Below are 23,837 nucleotides of genomic sequence, written 5' to 3' on the forward strand. Positions count from 1 at the left end.
ATTGAGCTGGAAGAGCAGCAACAACAAGTGCCACACTTCAGACACAAGCCACACACTCTTGCAACGAATTCAACACAATCAAAGAGTGAGCCAACCATGTGCCTGTCTGTCAGCTGCCTGTTGTCCTTGCTGCTGTGCCTCGTCCTGCCCGCATTCAATGGCCATGCAGCGGCAGCAACACGTGCTCGAGTCAGCTCCTCGACGACAATGACGCGGAACATTGAGGAAGAGAATGGTAAGTTAACTCATTTTCTGACTTTATTATATTACCAACCTCAAGATACTTTTATAAATACCCTATATTTAAGGTTAATACCCGTAATTAGCACTGAAAATAGAAAAGGACATAATCAACAACTTTTGTACTTTCAGTTGAGAATAGTCCTGAGAATCGTACAAAGTATTATTTATTTTAAACTGTGATTGTGATTTAATTTCCATCCATTATCCAATTCACAGCTGTATTTATAACAAATTTAACAGAGCAGAGTGCAATTTAATTCTAAAATATGCTTTATGTAATATATTTTTTAGAAAATGTTGGCAATAAATTCTTGAGTTTATTTACTGGAACTTCATGTTGAATAAATTATTAATATTGTTTTTATTTATTATAGACAAGAAAATCTTTGTCTGGAGATAAATTAAATTAAAAAAAATTGGAAATAAAGAATAATAGTAATAAATATAGAGAAACAGATGTATACTTGATTTTACTGTTTTAATTGCTGTTGGCAATATATTTGATATACCTATCTATCTATTAAGCATAACTTTATTAAATCATGCAGAGTGTGTTCAGTTGAGCAGTTTTGACTAGAAAAATCATACTCTTTTATTCATTCATTTGGCATCAGAGCCAAAAAATTGATTGCGCCTGGCGGCAAATGCTGCTCTACTTTTTCCACTTTGCACCCTTGTGAGTGTGTGAGTCTGTGTGAAATTTAATTTAAAGTGAAAAGTTTGACTGCCGTTAAGCCAGCCTACGTATATGTGTGCGGGAGTGTGTGTGTGTGTGTGTGTGTGTGTGTGTGAGTGAGCGTTGTGTGTCTGTGCAACTTTTATTCAATCAGCATAAAGTTTATTGTGTGTGAGGAATATGCGTACGCCTTTGTGGCTGACGCTTTTGTTGCTGCATTATTGAATAAATGAAATTTCTGGTTTATTTTGACAAAGTTTATGTGCAAATTTAATACAGTTTAAATTATGTGAAATTGATTTTGATGGCTGCTTCAAATCCAGAGCTAAGCCCCAATACAGCTGCCCAAAATGTGCAAAAAATCTTTGTAATCGTCTAATGCTTTCCCCTAAAGTCCATTCGATTCGATTCGATTCGACTCGAATTGAAGCAAAACAAAAAAATAAACAAACAAACATCAACATCAATATCAAAATGAAGAAAACTTACTTTGCTCGACTGTTAATGGTCAGCAGCAGCTGTTGGCATCGCAATTCGATGGCTTTCAAGGCTTGTTATTCAGTTTGTCTGAGTTTTTTTTGGAGGGTCGAGATCACTCGCCAGCTGGTCAGCCACCAAAACTTTCACTGGCCATCACTTTTGCCCACTTGCAGTCCAAATAATAATATGTTGCTAATAAATAAGCCAACTAAAGCACGGCACCAGATGAAGGGCAAGCTGAAGGGCGTAGCATATTTCGGTGTTATGCTAAGAAAGTTTGGAAAGTTTGTGTGTGTTTTTTTTTTTTTCTTTTGTTTTCAGTCATCTCAAAGTTGGCAAGCAAATTGAACAATAAGCGCGGCCATTGGCAGCCACATAAACATTGTGCAAAGTTTGCTAAGTTTATGGCTTCTAAAGACAGCGATACACAAAGTAAGAGAATGCACCTTGACACACCGCTAATGGCGATGGAAGCATTATAAACTGTTTTGCCTTAAATTGTGGAGATATTCGCCTTTAAAAATACAATCACTTAAGTTTTCGAAAACATTTTATTTATATTATAAACCGTAAGTCCAAGCTGCGTATGTGTTATCACGCTAAAAAGCATTTAAGGGCAGAAAACTGTAGGAATAAATAAAACTGTATGCATAAATATTTCAACTAGTTTGTGCTATTCGCTTGGCCTGTCCAACATGACGTATGAGTTATATGAATATTGCTTATACGCCACATGGGTAGTTGCCAACTAATTTAGAGGCCAGACATGCTCGGACCCAACCACTCTCGAGTACCACTTGAGCCACAGCATAGCCACAACCACTTGACTCAAGTCAAGCGACAGCCACAGCCACAGCCACATCCACAGCCTGCAATCGTCCAACTGAAGGACTAACGCCTACGGCTGGGCTGCATATTGTTCCAGTAGCTTGAACAACGCTTTAGTGCCAAAGTTGGTAACAGTCGAAAACTCTTCAGGGTGTGTGTGTGTGTGTGTGTGTGCTTTGCTGCTGTATACACACATGCAGCATACATATGCGATAAGGAAGGAAGTGTGGTTAGGGTTTTAATAAATTTAGATTTTATATGTTTTCAATTGAATTTCGATGTTGTTGCTGTTGCTGCTGTTGTTGTTGTTGTTGTAGGCGCTGGCGCAAAAACTTTTCACTTTGGCATTTCAATGTTTTCCAAGTTAACTGCAAGCCAAAAACCGCCACGGCTCACACAAACCACTTCCTTTGCCTGCTACAACGAGTATTTATCGCATTTCTATGAAAACAACGTACTCAAAATTTTCTGCAAAAACTTTCAAATTATGTTTGGGTTTCTGTTCACTCGATTTGTTGTTGTCTGTTTTTGGACAAAGTTTGCCATTTGTTGCCGCAACGCAGCTTTATAAATGCTTATTTAGAGGCAAATCTGATGAGTTAAGTTCCAGCGTCTTCTCTCTCTCTCTCTCTCCCCACTCTTCCTCTTCCTTTCTTCCTCTCTCTTTTAAGCATTCCAAACTTGGCCTGCTGCTCTTCATACATAGCATATATAGATATTGAATAGAGATATCATGCTATACTCTAGAGTTACTTCTAAGCTGCAGTAGCCCACAGCGGCAAGTTGTTTGCTAAGCGGTTGCATAGTGTAAAACTTTTGAAGGCTTAATGGGAGATTCCCAAGATTTTACAAGTGTAAAACATGTTAGTGGAGTTAAATTGTGAGATGGGGCGTATGTGTAATGGAAAAGCATTTAATTACAGAATCGAACTATTTGGAATTCAAATTCAAATAAAAAGAATTTTCAATTATATTTTGAAAAACTTTTTCTATTTGATTGCGTTGTATTTGTTAAGTCTTCTTATTGGTTATTTTACTTTAACTTATATATTATCTTTAATTTTCTTATTTATGTTGTTTATTATTTAATTTATGTTTTTTTTCTGGTTTTACAGCACTATTAAACCTCTTGGCTGGTAAGTTTTTTTTTTATTTTCTTTAGAGATATTGAAAAGACATCCTGCTTAACACACATATTAAACCCATTTTAGCAGCAAAAATAACAAAAACATAAAAAAGCCCTAAAACAATTTTCAAACATTTAACAACAATTTTGTGTGCGCCATAGACATCAAAAATATTATTGATGTTATTTCGGACACAACCCAAACAATTTGCACACAAAATTGACCAGAGCAAATAGATGCCACAATAACAACAACAGATGCTGCCACGCCCAGACAACATACAACAATAGAATCATACACACACACACACACACACACACACGGCCAAAGTCAAGAAACCAAGGAAGGAAAGGAAACTCTGGTTAAACCCCAAAACAAAAATCAGCTTAGTAATGAAAGATATCAAAATCAAATGCTAACAGCATCGACATGAAATCGATGCGACTTGCTGGAAACAAGCCCCAAAACAACTTTTAGTCGGTCAAAAGCGATGAGCAACAATGGATAGTTCCCGTTCCGTAACTTCACTTTAGCATCCACACTTTCTCTCTGTCGCTCTCTGTCCCACTATCGCCATCTACCTATCCATCCAACTTGCTCCCACTGTCTGTGTGTCTGTCTGTGTGCGTTTGCAGTTTTCGCTGCTGGCCAAAAACTTTCGCCACTGATTCGACTTGAAAGGCAAAAATTCCATCGCTGCTTATGGAACTGCCTCAGCCTGTGGGGCAGCAATTTTTGGGGCCAGTTTCCTGTAAGCGTAGAAAAAAAAGCAGAAAAGAAAAATAAACTGACATCGCGTTGAATGACAACGGCAAGGAAAAGTCGCCGTTGCGAGGAGTTTGTCAACATTTTTCTTTTACTCGCAATCCACAGGCTCTTGAGGCAAACTGTCTGCATGTTCTTTTGGCCCGCTTCTTGGAGTAGCCTATTTAGGGTCCAAAGTGATAGCTGGTCAGGAGTTGGACTGGCATACTCCAGTTCAAGCGCAGTTGCTGCCGCTCGTATGTTGTTGTGATTACTTGCTGTTTGCCGAGGACATTGTCCTTGTTTGCCTTATTTGGCCTATATCCCCAAAACGCGTATACGCCACGTACACATTCACATCCTTAGACTCGACGCATACTTATTCATTTCATGGCTTTACAAGGACATTTATCATTTTGTTAAGTAGACAGCGCGTACGTCACTAAAAGGCAGCCTCCATCCGGCCACGCCCCCAAACAGTCCATCGTTGATTTCTATATTTTATTTGAGGGTGGGGTGCCAAAAAGAGAAAAAAATTGAAATTTTACCCAAATGTTAAATAGAATTCATTTTGCTTAGTTTTAGATTTGCGGTTCTTATTTAGCTCTTACTCTCTCTCTCGCTCTCTCCTTCTCTGACTCTCTTTTGCCTTCTATTGTTGATATTCATGACGTTTTTTGTCCTCTTATATTATTTTTGTATATGAATTTCTGCGGATATTTTAGCCAGAAGAGCGCCAGACGTGGGAAAAGTGCCCAATTGCCGAGGCAAAAAAGTGGAAATTTTAAGCCTACTTGAATTTATTTGCGCTCATTTAGTCTGACAGCTGAGATGAGTTCATTTCTTATAGCCACTTGAGGCAACTGATTGCCAGACAGCCAAAGAGTTCAACTGCTGCTTATAAATACATTTCAAACGAAGCCGGCATCAATTTAACATGTTTCCTTAAACTTTCCTTCAGCATATGCAACAATATTTTCAGCGCCTTAAAGCGACTCACTAATGAACAAATAAAGCTTAGCGAGCCATAGCCAAAAAGAAAAAAATTCAATGCGAGTAGGTTCTAATAAATCATTGCCAGAAAAGAAATAATACAAATACCAGGCAAATAAAGCCGAAGCAATGGCAATAGCAACGGCAGCCAAGTAAAATGACAAAACAGTTTTGCATGGGAATTTCATGTTTGACTTATGAGATTTTCTACGCAAATTCCATCGTACAGAATGTCCAAAGCCACAACAAAAAAATGTTAAAATTAAACCCAAACGAATTTTGGACTGTTCTAACGAACTGAGAATACTCTCTTCATAATTTATGAAAACTCCAAAGCAAGTTTATCCGTTTACAATTTTATTATTTAGTCTTAAAAAAATTTTGCTTTATTTCTCAGGTAGTTTCAATTTATTTTGGTTTTTCCAAAAATAATTTTTTTAAAGTTCTGTATGTATGCATATAACTATGGCTTATATTAAATAAAATAAAAAAAGTTTTGAGTTGTTAATTTGCTAGATCAAAAGTCTGACCAACTTTAAACATTCATAACGTTGTCAAAACTGGACCGATTAGGAAATAAAATGTCACTTTATTCATCGTTTTTCCTCTAATTTCATTCTAAATTCAAATTGTATTAAATTCGTTCCAAAAACTTTTTTTTTAATCTCAATCATTCATTTTTACTTAGCTCCTTATATCTTTATTATTATAAAACAGCACTTTAAACTTGATTCTGAATAACATTTCTTTTTTTGCTACTGAAACTGATATGATATAGCTAAGAGAACATTTTATCGAAATATATACAAATTTAATTTTATTTGCTGGGAAATTAATTAAATTTTTTCTCTTCATCATTTTGTACATCATAAGCTCTTGATTAAAATATTTAAAAAGCGTGATAATTGTCTGGTAGAATGTTACAAGTTGACCTAGTTGGCCCAAAGATGTTTACAGTTTGCAAAATGCAAGCTTTACCACAAACTGCTAATACCCAACAATAAGTAACAAGGGCCACAACAAGAGTGTGTGTGTTGAAAGTGGTGTGTGGGTGTGTGTCAAGCTGGACGCACATAAAGTCAACAAGAGAAATCAAACAACTTTGTTGAGTTTGCAGCTGCCTATTCCCTGGTCCTGGTTCAGGCTCTGGCCTATCCTCAAGTTGGACGAGTTCTATTCAGAGTTTATTGTCGGTGGACTGTGAGAGAGAAAATCAGTTGCCAGTCGTCAGTCGCCAGTCGCCAGTTGCCAACTGGCAACTATTATGCTTTGTTAATCGGCTTAGGCATTTTTGCCTGCCTTACGCTCTGCGTGACGATTTACTAGACAAAGCCAGAAGCTCAGACAAACAAGACTGTTGTGGGTGAAGAGTCCCCCACCAAAGAGAGTACAATGTGACCTAGGCAGATTGTCTGCAGTCTCTGCGTTTGTTCATTTGTCGCACGCGCCATAAACTCAGACCACGAACCAAAGCCGGAGACGGAGCCAGAGTCGAAACTCCACCTGAGCTGGGTGAAGAACTCTGATGAGTTGGCTTTGTTTTTGCATCCCACAAAATTTGGGAGCTTTTGCGGCCTGTGTCTTGCCTCATTTGGCTGCCAGCTTAGGACAACGAAGATGTACAGTCACTCCCATGCAAACACAACCACTCAGTCAGCCTAAACAAATCCCATTCCTGAACAGCTCTCATGCTCTCCCTTGTGGTCTGGGCACAAAAAATCGTTTTGTGTGTTTTTGTTAGCATTCCGTGTGGAATTTGATACTTGATTATTTGTTGCCGCCCTCAAGCCTGCATAATATATCAAAGCGGCGTCAACGTCGACGTCAACTCGACGAAGGCCTTCGAATCAGGATCAGCATTAGAATCTGAAACAGAATTTACCTCCTCCAAATGCCACTCAACATGTGTAGACGTCATGTGTCGGCAGGCAGGCGTCGTGTTTTGTGTTTTGTGTTTTTAGTTACATTTTAGTGTCGGTCGCATAATAAATAAATAAATAAACAGTTGTGGCCTTTTTACCTGCGCCTGCAGGCTACCAAACTTCTTTCGTGCGTGTCTGGCCTCGTTGCGTATGCTAAAGACTCTAAAAGTTTATTCATTCCTTTTTTTGCTTTCCTTGGTTCATATTTTTTTGCTGGTCAAAATCAAAATCTCTTCAACAAGAAGTTAGGATTTATTTTGGCTGCGTTAAAAATGCCAAAGTTTTCCATTAATCTTTGGCACTTCTCACTGCTGTTCCCGAGGATTTGCATACTTAGACTTGCTGCCGACTTTATAAACAGCTGAATGCATAAATATTCTGCCCTCTACACAACTGTTGAGTCCAGGCTGACCAAAAGTGAGTCCATACTTTTGAGAACAGGCGAGCTACAATTCAATTTCAAATTATTTAATTCTTTCCGTCTGTCTGTCTGTCTGTGTGTCTGTCCGTCTGTTCGTCTGCTTGAACGCGTCGATCTCAGAGACGATAATAGCTAGAGACTTCAAACTTGGTAAGTAGGTTCCTGGATACCGTACGCAGATCAAGTTTTTTGAATAAGTTTTTTGTTTTTCGAGATGTCCTAACCAAACTGATAAAATATGCATTTTAGTTGGTGTTATACATCTTGGTCAAATTTGGTTCAGATCGGTTGCCTAAACCATATAGCTGCCATAGGAACTATCGATCGAAAATCAACTTTCAGTACAGAGTACCTGGGCTCAGAGTATTATACTGTCGAGCGTGCTTGACTGTAACCGCCCACTTGTTAATTGCTTCACTTGCCTGTTTGTTTTATGTTTATATGCAGTTGCTCGTTTAACAAGCTTACATTTTTAGTTAACACAGAATACATTTTATATTTTTCTTGTAAGTTATTGAAGAAAACTTTCCAACATCACACACTCACACACAACACACACATGATGCTAGCTAGAAGAGCTGCCAAAATTAAAAATTAACAAGCTAAACTTTTCGCATAAAATACAAGGCAACTTTTAGAGCAAAATAGTAAGAAAAAAACGTTGGCAGAAGGAAAGAATATTAATAATATATTTTAAATATTACAAGTAAATATTTACATGGTGTGTAAAGTTTTTTAAAACAATTTCGATAACAACTAAAAGTTGTAGTCAATATGCATTAGCTTGAAAGAAAGAGGGAGAAAGACAAAACCCTTATATAAGATTAAATCTGATTGATTTAGTCGGTGAGCCTGTCACACAGTGAAAATTAGTGCAGTTAAAGCCCCAAGTATGAGCCTACCAATTTGCCAGCACACCAATCATAAATTTTAAGTCGTTAGCAGCTCAACAAATACACTTAACATACACGCAAACATACATAGACACACAGAGAGATGAAGATCCCGATTGCTGGGCAACACCTTAAAGGCTTAAAGTGAAAAGCTGTGGAATGCCACGCCAAAGTTCTCTGTCTGTGTCTGCAAATGGCAACCATAACTTGCAATTGTAAGTACTAAGCCTAGCAGAGACACATGCACACACTCACACACTCATACACTCACACACAGGCCCTGCTGCACATGCACATTCATAACAATTTGCAGGCACTGCAGGGCTTTAAGATTGTTATGCAACATTTAAGGCCATTTGCATACAAAATTTAAATTAAAATTTGACACTGACTAACCGTCTGGCGAACTGACGATGTTCTGAATACCTCTGACTTTGATGTGGCAAAGCAGCAGCAGTAGTAGAAGCTCTGGCAATTTTGTTGCATACTTTCTTGCGTTGCATATACATGTTACATGTACATGTACAGTGTACACTGTACAGCCCTGAAGTTCATTCTGCTCGTCTTTGTTACTGCACTTTTCTAATTAGAGAACAGAACGTTGAACGAAAAGCGAACGCCTTTTCTCTTCTTGTCATAACAAAAAGTTAATTAAACATGTAATTGTTGCCATAGAGCAGAAGGCAAGGATTTTACAATGGCTGCGTTTCATTTTCTCCCATTTCTGTTTGCTTTCCCTTCAGTTAGTGTAGCTTAGGGTGTATTGACTTTGCATTGATGTTGGACTGTTGCTGATATTAAATAGTATAATCTTTTAGGTATTTATTAACACCAACAGCAGAACCCTTACTTAATTGTCAAGTACTAAGCTTGCAGCTCGAAATTTGATTAACTTGCCCTACTCCTAGTATGTGACAGATGGAGCACCATTGCAGCGAGTCAAGGCAGTCGGCCAGGACGTGCTCTAATGGCAATTAGAATCGCGGTTGTGTTGTGGAGTGTAGAGAGTGGAGTGGAGTTGAAAGCGGGCAATGTGTGACACAAGGAACCACTCGAAAAGCACAGCGCAATGCCACTTGAATCAACCGCCTGCTGCCAGCGGGCACTTCAAAGCACAATAACAATTTTACAATTAAATTTCGCTTTTATTTCGCTTGCCAGATATTGTGGCATTCAGTTGTGTTGTCGTACTAGATGTACTTGCAGTTGTACTTGTACTTATTGTAGTTGTTGCTGTTACACTTGTAGTTGTAGTACCGCCCCCCCTTCCCCTTTGCATGCTCTCTTTATTTTATTGCTTCAAATTGTTTGTAGCCATTTCGCATTTGTGCCGCCCGGTTGCGCATCAGCGACGTAGAAACATTTAACTTTCTGGAACAAGCAAGCAAAAAAATAGCATAAAAAAAGCGTCAACATTGCGCTGCAAGTAAAACCAACTACACTTAAAAAAGTAGAACTAAAACAGCGGCAACGGCAACGGCAACAGCGACGACAGCAAAAAAAAAGTTGTCAACTCGCCCTCCACATGGGACAGCAATAGCCAAAGCAGCTTCTACTCCAGCTCCAACTGCCACACCATCTCGAACTCAGACTCAAACTCTAGCTTTTGGTCGAGTTCTAGTCGTAGTTGAGTTTCGCGCACTTTTACGGCACACTATTTTTGCCCAGGACAGAGGATATTGCAAAAGGGGCAAGTGGGCACACGAAATGGTAAAAGAAAAGCAAAAACTAAAAGCACATTTCAGCTTGAACTCCCACAGCGACCCGATCCAAATGAAATTGCCAACGTGAAAGCGTACAAAACTACAGGCAGGTCGCCAGGACGAAAAGCAAAGGCTGAAGGACTCTGAGGCAGTGTGGAAGCTGTCGTGCGTTTGCCGGCTGTTAAACTGTAAAGTAAACGTACAAAATGTTAAATCAAAGCTAAACAAAAGAGGCGTAACAGGCCAATGCTCCTCAGCCCTAGAGAGCTTGGTCAACCAGTGGTAGTCTGGCAGTTAGTAGCTTAAGGTACTGCCAACAGGACACCAGGACACCAGGACTTGAGCAGTCCTGCTTAGAAAGCGGAGTCTAGAAAGTGACTGAACTGCACGTTAAGTTTGTTTGCTTCTTTACTGAGTGTTAAGTGGCAATTTTGGCTGCACTCGAAGTAAAATTAAGACTAGCAACTTAGGATAAGTTCAATTTCGCTACTTTAAATTTTCGATTTAAAAGTAGATGTGTGAAGTTTTCAAGAAGATTCTCAGCCGCAAGCACAACATTTCTTTTAATGAAATTTAATACATTTTCCAATTGCATATAAATTCAAAGTTATATGAAGTAATGGTTATTTAAATACTTTAAATATATAAATTACGACTTTTTCTTCAACGATATTTAAATGCATTGCAAAATTAAGGAAAGTGATGAGGTCGCAGTAATCCTTTGCAGCTGTATTTATGAATATAATAAATACATTTTTTTAACACCAACTTGATTATTTTCGAAAATTGTTATTAAAATATTTTGAGAAGCTTTTAAAATTAAAAATTATGCTCCTGAATTGGTAGTAAGACTACACAGTTATTTGTTTTGTTTGCATTTGGAATTGTGATTAATCTTTTAGTGGACATTAAGTCTGCTCGTGAATTATTAATGCCGGTTCATTATGAAATTGTGCAACAAATAATAAATCGATTAAGCAAATATCTGTCAGCGCTAAAAATATGTATTTCTCATAGTTTCCTATTTTTTTTTTCTTTTTGTTGGCGGAGTTTTCCACAGCCATATGCATTTGTGTGCCATCCATTTTAATATTTCAACAGAACCAGAAATGACGTTGTAAAACCGACGCGGCTATATGTCAAATATGCCACACACTCACACAAACACACACTCAAGTGTAAATATGTGTGTGTGTTGTGCTCTGGTTTTTTAAATTTGCATGTAAATTCCATTGCAGGAACATGAAAATGTATTTTGGCTTTGCACTGGGAGCTCTTCGCTCTGCTACTGCATTTTAATAAATTTATGATTTTATTTGCATTTTTTCTGTTGCTGATATTTTTTTTTTTTGTATTTCACAAACTCTCTTCCATGGCAGAATGTGTGTCAGACGCTTGACAATTTTGTTGGAGCTAAAAAAAAAAATTGGACTCCCATAAATAAAGCACGCATTTTGTTTTGTATCGGGAGTATGAGATTTATAAATGTTTTTGCCAAATCGACAGAAATTTCGATTGCCACATTTTATTGACAAAATGAAAAAATAATTGAAATATTTGCCAATCAACGGAGCAAAGTTTAACGCACAAACACAAAGAATTCCGAGGAATTCCCAATAGCTGTCTGCGGCACGTTAATAAGCTCCTTGCAGGTCCTTGCCCAACGCCCTTCCCCGTCATCCACACCCACTCTGACACTCGCCCACCCACTCATACCCGCATTTATGTGCAACTCACACACATATACGAGGATGCCAAGAACTTGGCCATTATTGTCTAAGCCCCGATACTTCGTCCTGTATCCTGCGTCCTGCGCTGTATCGTGTATGTTGCACAGCTATCTCAGCATTGCTGTCAGACCATGTTGCCTGTCCGTTGCGAGCTGTCGATTATCGAGTCGAGATTATTAACCTGTCAGTTTATCGCTTTATCCTGCCAGCAATACAAGCAACTTGGGCGCTTGTCCCTGTTGCCTTTGTTCTTGCATGCAGTGTCAGCCACAACGCGAATAATGTTGAATACAATTTTTTAATCATTACTCGTAAAGCGCAAAGCTTTGTAAAGTACAGAAAATAATGACAATGCATGCTCTTAATTGTTAAATAAAACACGTTATAATTCCATTCATTATTTCTACATATTTTCCTACAAAACCAATATCACAATTGCTCAAAGAAAAAATCTCTGTTGCTGTGAAATGAAATAAAATAAATAAATATTATTTTACAAAGATTTGGTGTTTATAAAAAAGAATTTCCAAGAAATGCGGTTGGTAGACTTGTAATTGAACCTCTCTTCATTTTGATTTGTCCTTACATTTTTTGATTATCCTTAATAAATGCTCAGTGAGTTCTGTGAATTCTAAAAGATATTCCAACGAAATGTTTTTAAAATTTTTTGGTGTATAACAAATGTAACTGAAATAAACAATTTAAATGAAATTTTGCCACAATGTCAAAGCTAATATCATAAATATGCCCGAAACTCATTCGACGCCCTTGACAAATGGAAAAATATTGTGAGTTATCAAAAGGAAATGTGCTTTTCCCCTGTGAGTACTTAGTTTACTTACTTACTTTTGAATGATATCACACGTTCAATCATATCATTTGCATACACAGATGACAGTCGACGCCTACGTCTGTATGCTTTGCAAATATTTTGCAATTTTACAATATTTTGAAGGAGTTTTTATTAATGTATCTATCATATATCAAAGCTGCCAAAAGGTGCGACTCGCCATGTGTTGCTAAATAAAGTGAAATATGATATTAACAGATGTCTATCAGGTCTGCATATTTTAAAGCGAGATTGAGTTCATTTCCAATATATGACAAAATAATGATTTATACTCGTGTATGGGATGAATGCACTTTAAGCGTAAGCAGACACTTGCAGGATAATAATAAAAAAATGCAGCGATAAATGGATTTTATGGCACGCCTTAAGGTATGCACTTAAAAATTGCAACTATTTGCTTATTGTGCTGAGTGTACACTATAAAAGCACTCTTAACATGAGTCAACAGTGACAGCAGCAGTTGCATTATTTTGTAGGCCGGTTCGTAAACAAAACGCTGAACACCGGACTGTGGACTTTGGACGGAGGACAGAGAATTCCGGACACCGGATACCAAATGCAATTTGAGTGAACTGTTGTTGGGTCTCGCTTGCCTGAACAACAACATGACGATGGTGGTTCTGTCGGGGATTTTGTTAGACCACACACAAATTTTGCATGTGACGGAGACCGCAACATAGACAGAAAGACACACCGAGAGGTCAGGGGTTAGGATAAAACGAAACAGGATAGGGCAGGATGGGGCATAGTTTGTAGTTTCGCCTTGTAGTTGTCGTAAAAAGCCAAAAATGGGTTATATATTCTAGGCAGGCACAAAAGCTGCGTTGACAAGGACGCCACCTACTCGTACAACAACAGACAACAGTTGAACTTTTGCACTCCGAGTCCAGAAACAGGGCAAGTGGTTGCGGGAGGGGAGTAACAACCATCAACCATCACAAAGACATGACACTTTTGAATGGCTGTGCGGTGCATGGCCAACGAAATGGAACCTAAAACTGGACAGAGCAGCCACAACAACAACAACATCAACAGCAGCAGCAGCAGAAGAAAAAAAAATTATTAAAAAAATTTGCATAATATTCGATGCAGCAGCCTGTGGCTGAGCATAGTTTTTGAGGCCGCCACTGTCTGTGCCGAGCTGTGTAAAATGCTCATAAATAAATGAACATGGCCTAGCCCAGTTGCAGTTTCCTTCTAGCCAAACTGGCCAACCACTCTTCTGTCTGGGTATGAGCCATGTCACTGGCCCCGGCATGGCCGCCATTTACTGCGCGTTGGAACAGCACAAAATAACATGAAATAAATAATAACTTTTTGCAACGACTGTGCCATGGCTCTGGCTTTGGATGTGTGTGTCGGTGTGTGCGTGTGTGTGTGTTTGTGGCTGTGAGTGTAACCATTCGCATTGCCATTCTCATTGTAGTTGCACCGTTGAGTTAATTAAAATTTAAAAGCCGCCACTCGAGCGGGAATTGCAATTGCCATGTACAACTTGTGCGACTGTTACCATTATTGTTACGACCACTATTATGGCCAAGCTGAAATGACGCTGAAATCTACACGACACAGTATTGTGGTTTTTGTAGATAATAAAAAATATATGCATCTATTTAATTAGACAAAAACACTTTCTGTTAAATATTTTAATGTTATTCATCTTAATTTATTAAAGCAATCATGGAATGGAGTTTAGAAACTTAAAGTATTATATGTGCAAATTTAAACAAACTTTTGCAAAGCGACACAAAATTTTCCATAGATTCAGGATATTTACCCTAATAACTCAATCCTTGCCAGCTCTCTGCTTACCCATATCAAACTCAACTTATCGCTGACTTCATTTCATTTATTGTGATATTTATTTTTATTTTTTGCTGTGCTTAATTTCAATGCGCCAGTGGCACGCAATCAAATGTGCTCGGCCAGACGTATTAAAATCAAATCGAAATTAGGTATACAGAAACCATTAATCTTTTGTCCGCTTCACAAGCATCCTCAACCGCCAGTCACGCCCTCCCTAAAACCATTGCCCACTCAATTCACAAATGTGCGTATTAGCAGCGCTTAAACATAAGGACAAAGCCAAATATGGAAACAAGCTAATCTGCCAATTGCAATCTCTACAAATACCAGTATGTGACACACACACACACACACGTACACACGCACAAATTATTTATTTGCGCTAACATTTTAAATTGCAAAATTGTCTGTGGCTAAATCGTTTTGCAGGCATCTTCTCTTCTCCCACACTCGTGCGTGCCTGCATTTTTGTCTGATTTCATTTTTTGGGAGGCCACAACAAAACACAGTCGTTTATGGCTTTTATGTGGTTTTATTTACTGACTGTTTTTGTTGCTTGGTTTTGTTTCTGCTGCGTTTTTAATTTGATGTTTATCAATTTGGTTTTGCTTTGCCCATACACACACACACACACGCACAAAAGAACGTTGATTCGCGCATTCAACAAATTCTCGAAGGGAGTTCAACGAAGCGAAGTGCGCACAAAAGTATGCTATGTTAAATTTTCATTGTCAATTACACGAATGCTTGTTAGCTGTCTAATGTGTGTCAAATGTGAAGGCAAGCCACGCCCCAATAGCAAACACACAGCAACGAAAGCACCACAAAACAAAATAAATAAAAAAAATGCGAGTTTAAATAGAGAAAGCTCGCCCCTTTCCCTATATCTCTCCCTCTCTCTCTGTTTGTCAGTAGTTCGCCTCAAATGTCATTGAGATTAAATTTTGCGTGAAAGTAGCATTTTAAAAATGTTTAAGTGTGTGTGCGTGGGTGTCTGGGTGTGCGTGGGTGTGAGCTCGCGCGTAACAGCATCAATTGTTGTAGCTGCTGTTGTTATTTTTATTGTTGTTGCTGGCATTAAAAGCAAAGGGCGCGACTGAAGCAACAGTCGCCTGGCTAAAGCTTAAGACGTGCCATATATTGTAGTCAGCTTCAAGGCGCATACAGACTCACAGACACACACAAACACACACACACGCACACATTGCCAGCACGTGACAGCTGCGCCTCGCAATGGGCTTAGGTGGCAGGTGAGCTCAGAGCTCAAAGCCAAAGGCTCTGCCACTGGCTCTGACTGTGGCTCAGTCCCCGGCTTTGTACTTCACTCGGTATTGTTTAGGCCAGCTACGCACTTTAGTTGTTTTAAACAATTGTTTGTTTGCCTTGCCTGTTTGGTTGTTTTGCTTTTTGCTTTGGTTCTTTAGCGTCCCCTTTGTCTGCTCTTTCCTCATATCCCACGTGCATATTTTCAAACACTTTCCCTCCGAGTCTGCTTTTGGCCTTTCTGTCTGCCTGTTTTTGTGTGGGTCTTATGTTTTTATCCTTTTTACATTTGTTGGCCTACTGCGCTCCCTAATGTGTGTTTGTGCTTTGTCCTGTTTCTTCTTTTGTTCCTTCGCAATACGATTAAATGAATGTTACGGATTTGTTGACGTTTAACTGTACTTTATTCCGAAATATCCGGCCTCGTAATATTATAATCCTTTTCCCATTCAAATGCTCTGAATTTATACTGAAAATAATAATCATAAAAATCGCAGTTTCGTTTATATAAATTATTTGTTTTCCATTAATAAAGTATTAAATACTACACATGTGTACGTAAGATTTTTTTTCTCAAATTTCTTATTAAATTTTTCATTGTTGTTGAATAAAATACCTTAAAATCCCAATTAAGTCTATGTGGGGATGCGATTTGAATGACTTTGCACATGAAAAGGATTTATTTTTAATTTATCTAGACCAAATCCGATACATCAAAAACTGTTTGTTCGCTAGGCAACTACGAGCATAACCTGGATAACTGAATCGAATATTCTCAGTTTCTTTCAATGATATTTCGTTTGAAATTTTTGTTGCTTTTTTCAACTGTTGCCTCAAATGAACGTATAACAGTAAATTGTGGGATATTACATATTTGATTGTCGGCCTGCCTTGTGCATTACATAATGCCATGGACATGGTTACAAAGGTGTATTTGTCTGACCTTTTTCCGTTACATTTTGTGATCCATGACGGCTTTGTACCTTTTTGATAACAACATTTACGCCCACTTTGTATATATATTGTTATTTTTTTCATATTATGTTGTACAGCCACTCAAAAGATGCGCAAACAGACGCATTGAAATGCCGTAAATCACATACTCGTATATATAATATACATATGTAGCTGCCATATGAGCGTGTTTCTGTTCTTACTCACATACCTATAGGCGGTTGAATATGTCGACCTTATATGGCCGCACATTGTATAAGGTTGTGGCATGTTTTTATTTGAGCCCGATAGCGATATTCCCGTTCTTCCTGCGCTTACGTGCATTGTATGGCTAATAAAGCAAAATGTAAAGGCCGGCCATAATATCAGCAAAAATAGCGGTAACTACTCGTATTGAGAAAAGATATATTATATTTTTTGACTACAGATATACCCACATGTGAGAGGGGACAGTGTCAGCTATTGGACATTTTAAGCGTTGCGCTTGAGGATGAGAACTCGCACATTGTACTCACATTCATATTCACATTCACATTCACATCCTCATCCTCTTTCGGCAATACAATACGCCTTTTCGCACCTAAGCGACAGAGTCGCCACACAAAGCCGCAACAAGAAAAACAACAACTGCTCGTGTACATTTATAACAATGACTCGGGTCGAGCATGTCAACTGACCCACAATGGCCACAGACGAGTAGCAAACAATGGGGATCTCTTGTCCTGTACTTGTATGCTTTTTATAGTAGTAGTAAATCTGTATAAATATTTATTAAAACGAAACAGAGAGCAAGTAATAAATGTTGGTTAGATGAATATTAAAGACAAGTGGTATAACTGAAATGTCTCGCAGATTAATTTATCTAAGCAGTAGGAATTTTATACATAACTAAGTAATTTGCAAATATTAAATAATTTGGATAAATAAAAGTAATTTTTTTTAATTGATTAAATTTTTAAAAATGTTAATCTTAATAATTTAAATACTTTATAAGTAGTGCAGATATTTGTCAAGAGTATGTCTTGATTATTAAAGTATATAAATTTCAAAACTAAATAAATGCTTATTTAAAAATGAAAATATTTATGAATAGCCCAGTTGCTATGACCTTGTCAGCCGAATAATATGCTGTAGTACAAATATGGCCCGTAGTTACGAGTATAATAAAATGCCAACACAATGCCATCAAAGGCCGTTTTGTGTGCTCCTAAAACGCCACTCCACACATTCAGCGCAAATGTTGCGCTGTTGAAAAACGCGTCATGACACGCATACAAATGCGACACCAACACACACACACACATGCACGCATACATACATAGCCACACGCACAGCGGAAGTGTGCTCTGACGACATTAGCGCCATTTTGTCGTAATTAATGTGCGCCATATTAGTTGCTATTTGGCCATTTTTCACACACATACACACACACAAACAAATGACAGAGTTGGGGTAAAACTTTTGCAATTTTAGTTGAAGAATTTTTGTTCAACAACTGCCTGCCAAGAGGGGTTCGGAAGTAGGGTAAACTTAAGAAGTATGAGAGGAGCCGGCTGCTACAACAGCCCCATATAGCATTTTGTAGGTGCCTCACTCTCTCTCCCTCTCCCTCTCTATCTTTCTCTGTCACTCGGCGTGTGTGTGTGTGTCTAGACATTCATCTTTAGAGATGGCAACATTGCTCACAAACATTACATTTTGGGACTACTTTTTATGCCAAGCATACATAATTAGCCGCATTTGGGGAATGCTTTAGGTCAAATATAAAATAAAATGCTGTACATGGTCAATGGTTGAGGTTTTGTCCTTGAAACGTGTATCAAATTTAAACCACAATCCAAGTATAGAAGTTATGCGAGGGCTGCTATCAGAATCAGTATATCTTATTAAAAGATTTGAAAGTCAACAATTTATAAATTGTGCTTTGAAATGTTCATAATTATTATTACGTATACGTCGAAAATTTCTGTATACATAAAATTGATAAATTGTTGAGGCAACTCTCGCAAAATATTGTTAGCACTAGCGAATTCGCTTATTGGCAGTGTCTAACGCTGGCTTTATTCCTCTGTTGCCAGCTTTATACTATTAGTTAGTCAGTTAGTCGCTCGTTGGGGTGGCTCATTTGTGTGGGTGGCTATTAGGTTGTTCCAGACGCGCAGACAGAAGCAGAGTCCTCGTTTTTCCTCTGTATATTTAAATGATTTGCTGCTAATGCGTCTGTTTATGTTTTATGCTGATGTTGGTTGTCCGGCACAGCCTGAACAGCGTTTCATGTTTGCTCTGGGTATGTTTGTGTGTGCGTGTGTGTGTGTTCATGTGTGTGTGTGTTTATTTATTTGTGTGTGCGCCTATTTGACTTTATGCAATATTTATTTGCGGCATACGCACACATACACACAGATTCACATGAACACCGCAGTGTTTGTATTTCAGCAAACACATCAAGAGAGTCACCAGCAGCACAAGCAACAACAACAACCACAGCAACAACAATAATAACATGGGTCACACATGTGCGTGGTGCGCATTTAATTTCTATAGCGGAAGTTGACTAGACAGTCGACTGCGTCGTTCAGATTGGTTTGTCTATCAGTATTCATGTGTGTGGGTTCACTGTTTGTTTTCCTTTCTCTTCTTTTTTTTTTGCCTCGTTTTCATCTGTGTCAATATTTACTAATGGCCTTGGGAGGTCAGATCCAAATGCAAACGTCAAACTCGGAAAATGTCACCAACATAGCATTGAACTCTGTCATCTGTATGTAGACTTATATTATTTATAGTAAATTTTAGTTAATAATAAATACTATAAAATCAAGGTAATTCCTAATATGAAGTCAAATTACCTATTCTCCTTATAGACTGTTCAAAACAAATGGCAACCCCTTCAAATGTTCTATAACTGGCTTTAATGTAGAGTCAATTTTCAATTGATATTAGAAAGTCTCTCATCGATTTGATCCAATTTATTGACACACATTTTTCCAATACCAAATATGTTGCATGTCAGAATGCGACGCTTTATAGATGCTGGCAACCCGGAGGCGCCATGCCTGTCATAAATCACACGGTAAAAGCCCCAAAAGAAAACTACTTAAAGCGCCATTACAACAAATTTAAAGCAATTTGGAACTTGGGCCAGCCCGCATCCAAAAGTTCTGCCAAAAAAGCGGTAAAAGAAACAAAACAGAAAAAAAATCTGAAAAAAATAAAGGAGAATGAAAAAAAAAAAACAAATGTTTTGGACACTTTATTATGCGCATTATTCACTGTTGCAATGGTTTATCCTTTTGCCGAACCCGGGGCTCTGTTGTGCTGGCAATTTCTAGTCCATTAACTTTACCCAAAGGTCTACTCAAGAGAAACGCTTGAAGAAATCATTTTTGCTAAAATTATATAAATGTCAAGAGAGAGGGCAGGACACCGGAATTGGTCAAACCCCAAGCTCCCAGCGTCAAGTAGAGTTCCAGCTTTGAGTGTGTCGCTTGCTGAGCCACACGCCCTCGAACCCCATTCCTTTGGGTTAGGCCATTGTTAAACGTCTTTTCAATAGCTACCCGTATTAGCTTTGCATTAACGTTAAAAGCAGCGGCTTAGAAATTTAAATGTAAACCATTCAAAGTAGCCAAAGAATACGTAATACTTAGAATACTCAGTTCTTTACACTGATTAGCTGCCATTATGTTTGACTGTGTGCATTATGAATCCTTATCATGCACTCAACTCAGTTCAGTGGCGTGTAAAATGCAACCGTAACCTCATTTCCAACATTGCCATTGCCGAACAAACAAGACCAGAAACCAGGCTGAATCCCAAGCCGAAGCCCAAACCAGTCAGGCCTATCATGTGTAAAATTAGCTTATTTTGTAGCGCCCACATAGAGAAGCCTGCCCAGTTACTTAGTCCTTGTACACAGCCGCTGGGCATAAAATAGATTGAGATTGCTATGCCATGTCCGTGTCCGTGTCCGTATCCGTGGCCAGACTTGCATAATTCTCGTTGCGCTTAATGCAATTTTTATGTTGCCTGGCATTAACTCAGAGTCAAAGTCATAGTGAGCAGGACACATTTCTTTGCCTGTTGGCGCATTAAATTTATATGGGAATTGCGCTCCACTGCCATACTGCCATATGGGGCATCGAAAAACTCTGCCTTGACTCGCCTGCCGCACAGCGTTTGACTCGCTGCCAAGCATAAATTTTGCAAAACTCAACAAATAACCCGGCGGGCGTTGTGTGGGAAACTGAGACCTGAGACCTGAGACTGCAACTGCACTTGTATGCAGACTGTTGTTGGTCACTGTCAAGACTCACTCTACATTTATTTTTTTATTTTTTTCTGGTTTTTCTTGTGGGCTTGTAGTTTTCAATTTGGCTGCAAAGTGCCTGCCAAAGGCATTTGTATATGTGTGTCTGCTTGACAAAATCGATAGATATACATTTAAGACCACAATAGAAGGGTAGTTACTGCACAAAGGTTGACCTGCTCAGGAACTTTCTGCTGACTCAACGAACGAGAGTGCGGTCACAACAGAAATGCTAATTTATTGTCAACAAAGGATGTTTCCGGATATCTAACAACTACATATGTAGATGCTTAGAATTAACTTCTTACCTAAGATAAATAATTGCTTATCATTTCATTTGAATCAGTTTTAAAAAATAAACTGGTCTTTCATTGACTTTAAAGTATCAGATGTTTAATACATTAAGTGTAGAATCTTTGAAGCTTTAATTATGATATTTGTAAAATTTTATTATTATATTATATAAATTATTTAAGAACAAAGAATTTCTTATGTTTAATTTCTTTAATAAATAGGAAAGAAAAATATGTATTGTTATTCGTGTCAGTCCATAATTTAATTTAAGTTTATTTAACATGACAAAAATACTTATGACAGGAAATGTCAGAGAATATGTATTTTATTTTTTGTATGTAATTTGAAGATGCAATATGAAGTGAGAACTTATAAATATTTCTTTCAAATTTATTTTATCTTCTTTTCGCCATTCAGTCAAGCATTTCATATGGAAAAGTTTGTTTTGTGACATATTTACATGTGCTGAAAAAGTTAACCAACAAATTCTGAAATCGCATTAAATTGCATTAGTTTTATAATTTTCAAAGCCCGCACTTAGGGGTAAACTTGGAAGAAGAAGAAGTCGAAAAGGAAATAGAGTATAGAATATGAAGGAGCAGGGGGAATGCGTATGTTAATTCCATGAAGCCCTGACACATGACAAACTGCAGCGCAGCTTGCAGCGCGATTGCATTAGGTTGCCGGCACAACGTGACGTATACGCATTGTCGTGTGTGCACTTTACTTTGGCTGACTCATGAGCAGCCTTCACTTGTACCCCTCGCCATATGTTTCTCTTGCTGCAGTCTTGTTGCACATATGTATGAAAGTACGTGCCTGGCATGCACTCCTTATGAGCTGCAAAGTGTTTGACCCATTTTTAGTGGGTGTGTGTGTGTGGGTGAGTGTGTGTGTGACTGGGATACAGGATACAGGAAAATGCTGTAGCATGGGAATGGTGTACTTTTTAAATGCACTTTATTTGTAAAAGTTTATTGCAACAAAAAGGAAGACCAAGACGAAATCAGAAAATGTTTTGCATGCATAAATTCAACTTCAAGGTGCATATTTACTTTTACGAATTACTCTAGAATTTAATATCTGCTTTAGTGGTTCCTATTGTTGTGGTCTACTCGTAGCATCCAAAGTAATCGTAGGTATGTATAAATTTGCTAAGCGTTGGCTGATGTTGAAGTTGCATACTTTCGAGTACCATTCAATGAAGTATGCAGGCCCCAATGTCTCTCCTACACCTGAACAGCAGTCATCTCTCCATCTCTTTCTTTTAGATGCACACAAACACTCGATCTCTATCTCTCTCTCTCTCGTCCACTTATTTATGCATTCATGCGCACTTTTTCTGTTGCTGCCGCTGTTGTAGTGCATTTTAATTTCGTTTGCATATGACAAGCAACGCACAGCTCAGACACCGGAATCCGGCGCCAGTTTCATTCATTTGCTTCAAGCTGTTTAAATATTCGAAACACCCCCTCCCATTGATCCCTTCAGTCGCTGCCATCTGTCGCCTACATATAAAATATAAGCAAAATTCATGGATTTAATCAAATGAATTTATGAAGTGCATCATCTTTGCCAGTGCGTTGCAAATATACATAAGAATAATTCAACTTGAAAATCATTAAATAATATTACTCGCACTCGAAGCGTGCTATTCGAGTATGTGTGAATATATAAACTACTTTGTAATTTCATATTGTTTACAAGCAACCATTCATGAGTGTATTCATGGATGTGGCAACTCATTTTCACCATCTGCTGTCGACTTCTGTACTTGAATATTCAGCATTATTGACGAACTTTTAATTTTGAATGAAAAATTTTATGCAACATCTTTGCAGAATTTTAATTTAATTGAGAATCGGCTTTATGATGATGAATATGAATTAATTATCAATCTATATATTTGATGGCCGTTGAATTGAATTTACTTGAGTAATTATTTATTTACAGAAAATTATCTTTCTTGTATCGCACTTAACTTAATATTCACTTTGATGTTTATTACCTCATAGAACATCAAGTATTCATAATTTAACCTCAAATTTTTATCGCCAGTTGTCTAAGGATGTTTGGCCAGCGCCTTCCTCTCATTGTTAACCCCAATAAAAAAGAAACAAATTAATGAAACATAAGTCAAACCGACAAACAAACATAAAATGCCAATCAAATGCGTATCTCTCGACAAACCGGCAACAAACGGATCTGAAATGTTTGGCAGGACGAGAAACAAAATGGCGCTTGGCCTGTTTCCCGTCCACTTCAAAGGCGTCGCAACGTTGCACAGTCAATTTGCGTTCGAGATTTATAACTGGTACAATGCGCTGCCTACAGAAACAGTTCACTCTTCCGCCCCCGCCCACACCCACACCCGTGCCGGTTAACGCTTCACTGGCGACATGTCCTTGAAAAGGCCCAGTGAAGCTCGACAGGCTCGGCTGGTTTTTGGTTCGACTGACTCAACGGGTCTTTGCCATAAATATTTTTTGCTCGATCAAGTGTACTAATTTAATGTGTTGCCATGGCTATATGCGAATCGATGACTCGACTGACTTGACTCGGCCGCTATCAACGCTGGCAGGACATTCAAAACAAGATTTATGA

The 23,837-nt window shown here is 38.2% G+C and overlaps 1 protein-coding gene across 1 annotated transcript in view; it reads left to right on the forward strand.

Moving 5' to 3' along the window:
• Nucleotides 1-36: 36 nt before the first annotated feature.
• Nucleotides 37-23,837, forward strand: part of LOC117783422 — a 63,830-nt gene continuing 40,029 nt past the window's right edge. The window contains exons 1-2 of the mRNA XM_034620823.1: nucleotides 37-235; nucleotides 3,343-3,363. Coding sequence (XP_034476714.1) covers nucleotides 97-235; nucleotides 3,343-3,363 — 160 coding nt within the window. The 5' untranslated portion in view covers nucleotides 37-96. The remainder of the gene's footprint in view (nucleotides 236-3,342; nucleotides 3,364-23,837) is intronic.

The sequence above is a fragment of the Drosophila innubila genome (genome assembly GCF_004354385.1).
Source record: "Drosophila innubila isolate TH190305 chromosome 2R unlocalized genomic scaffold, UK_Dinn_1.0 1_C_2R, whole genome shotgun sequence".
Classification (NCBI taxonomy): domain Eukaryota; kingdom Metazoa; phylum Arthropoda; class Insecta; order Diptera; family Drosophilidae; genus Drosophila; species Drosophila innubila.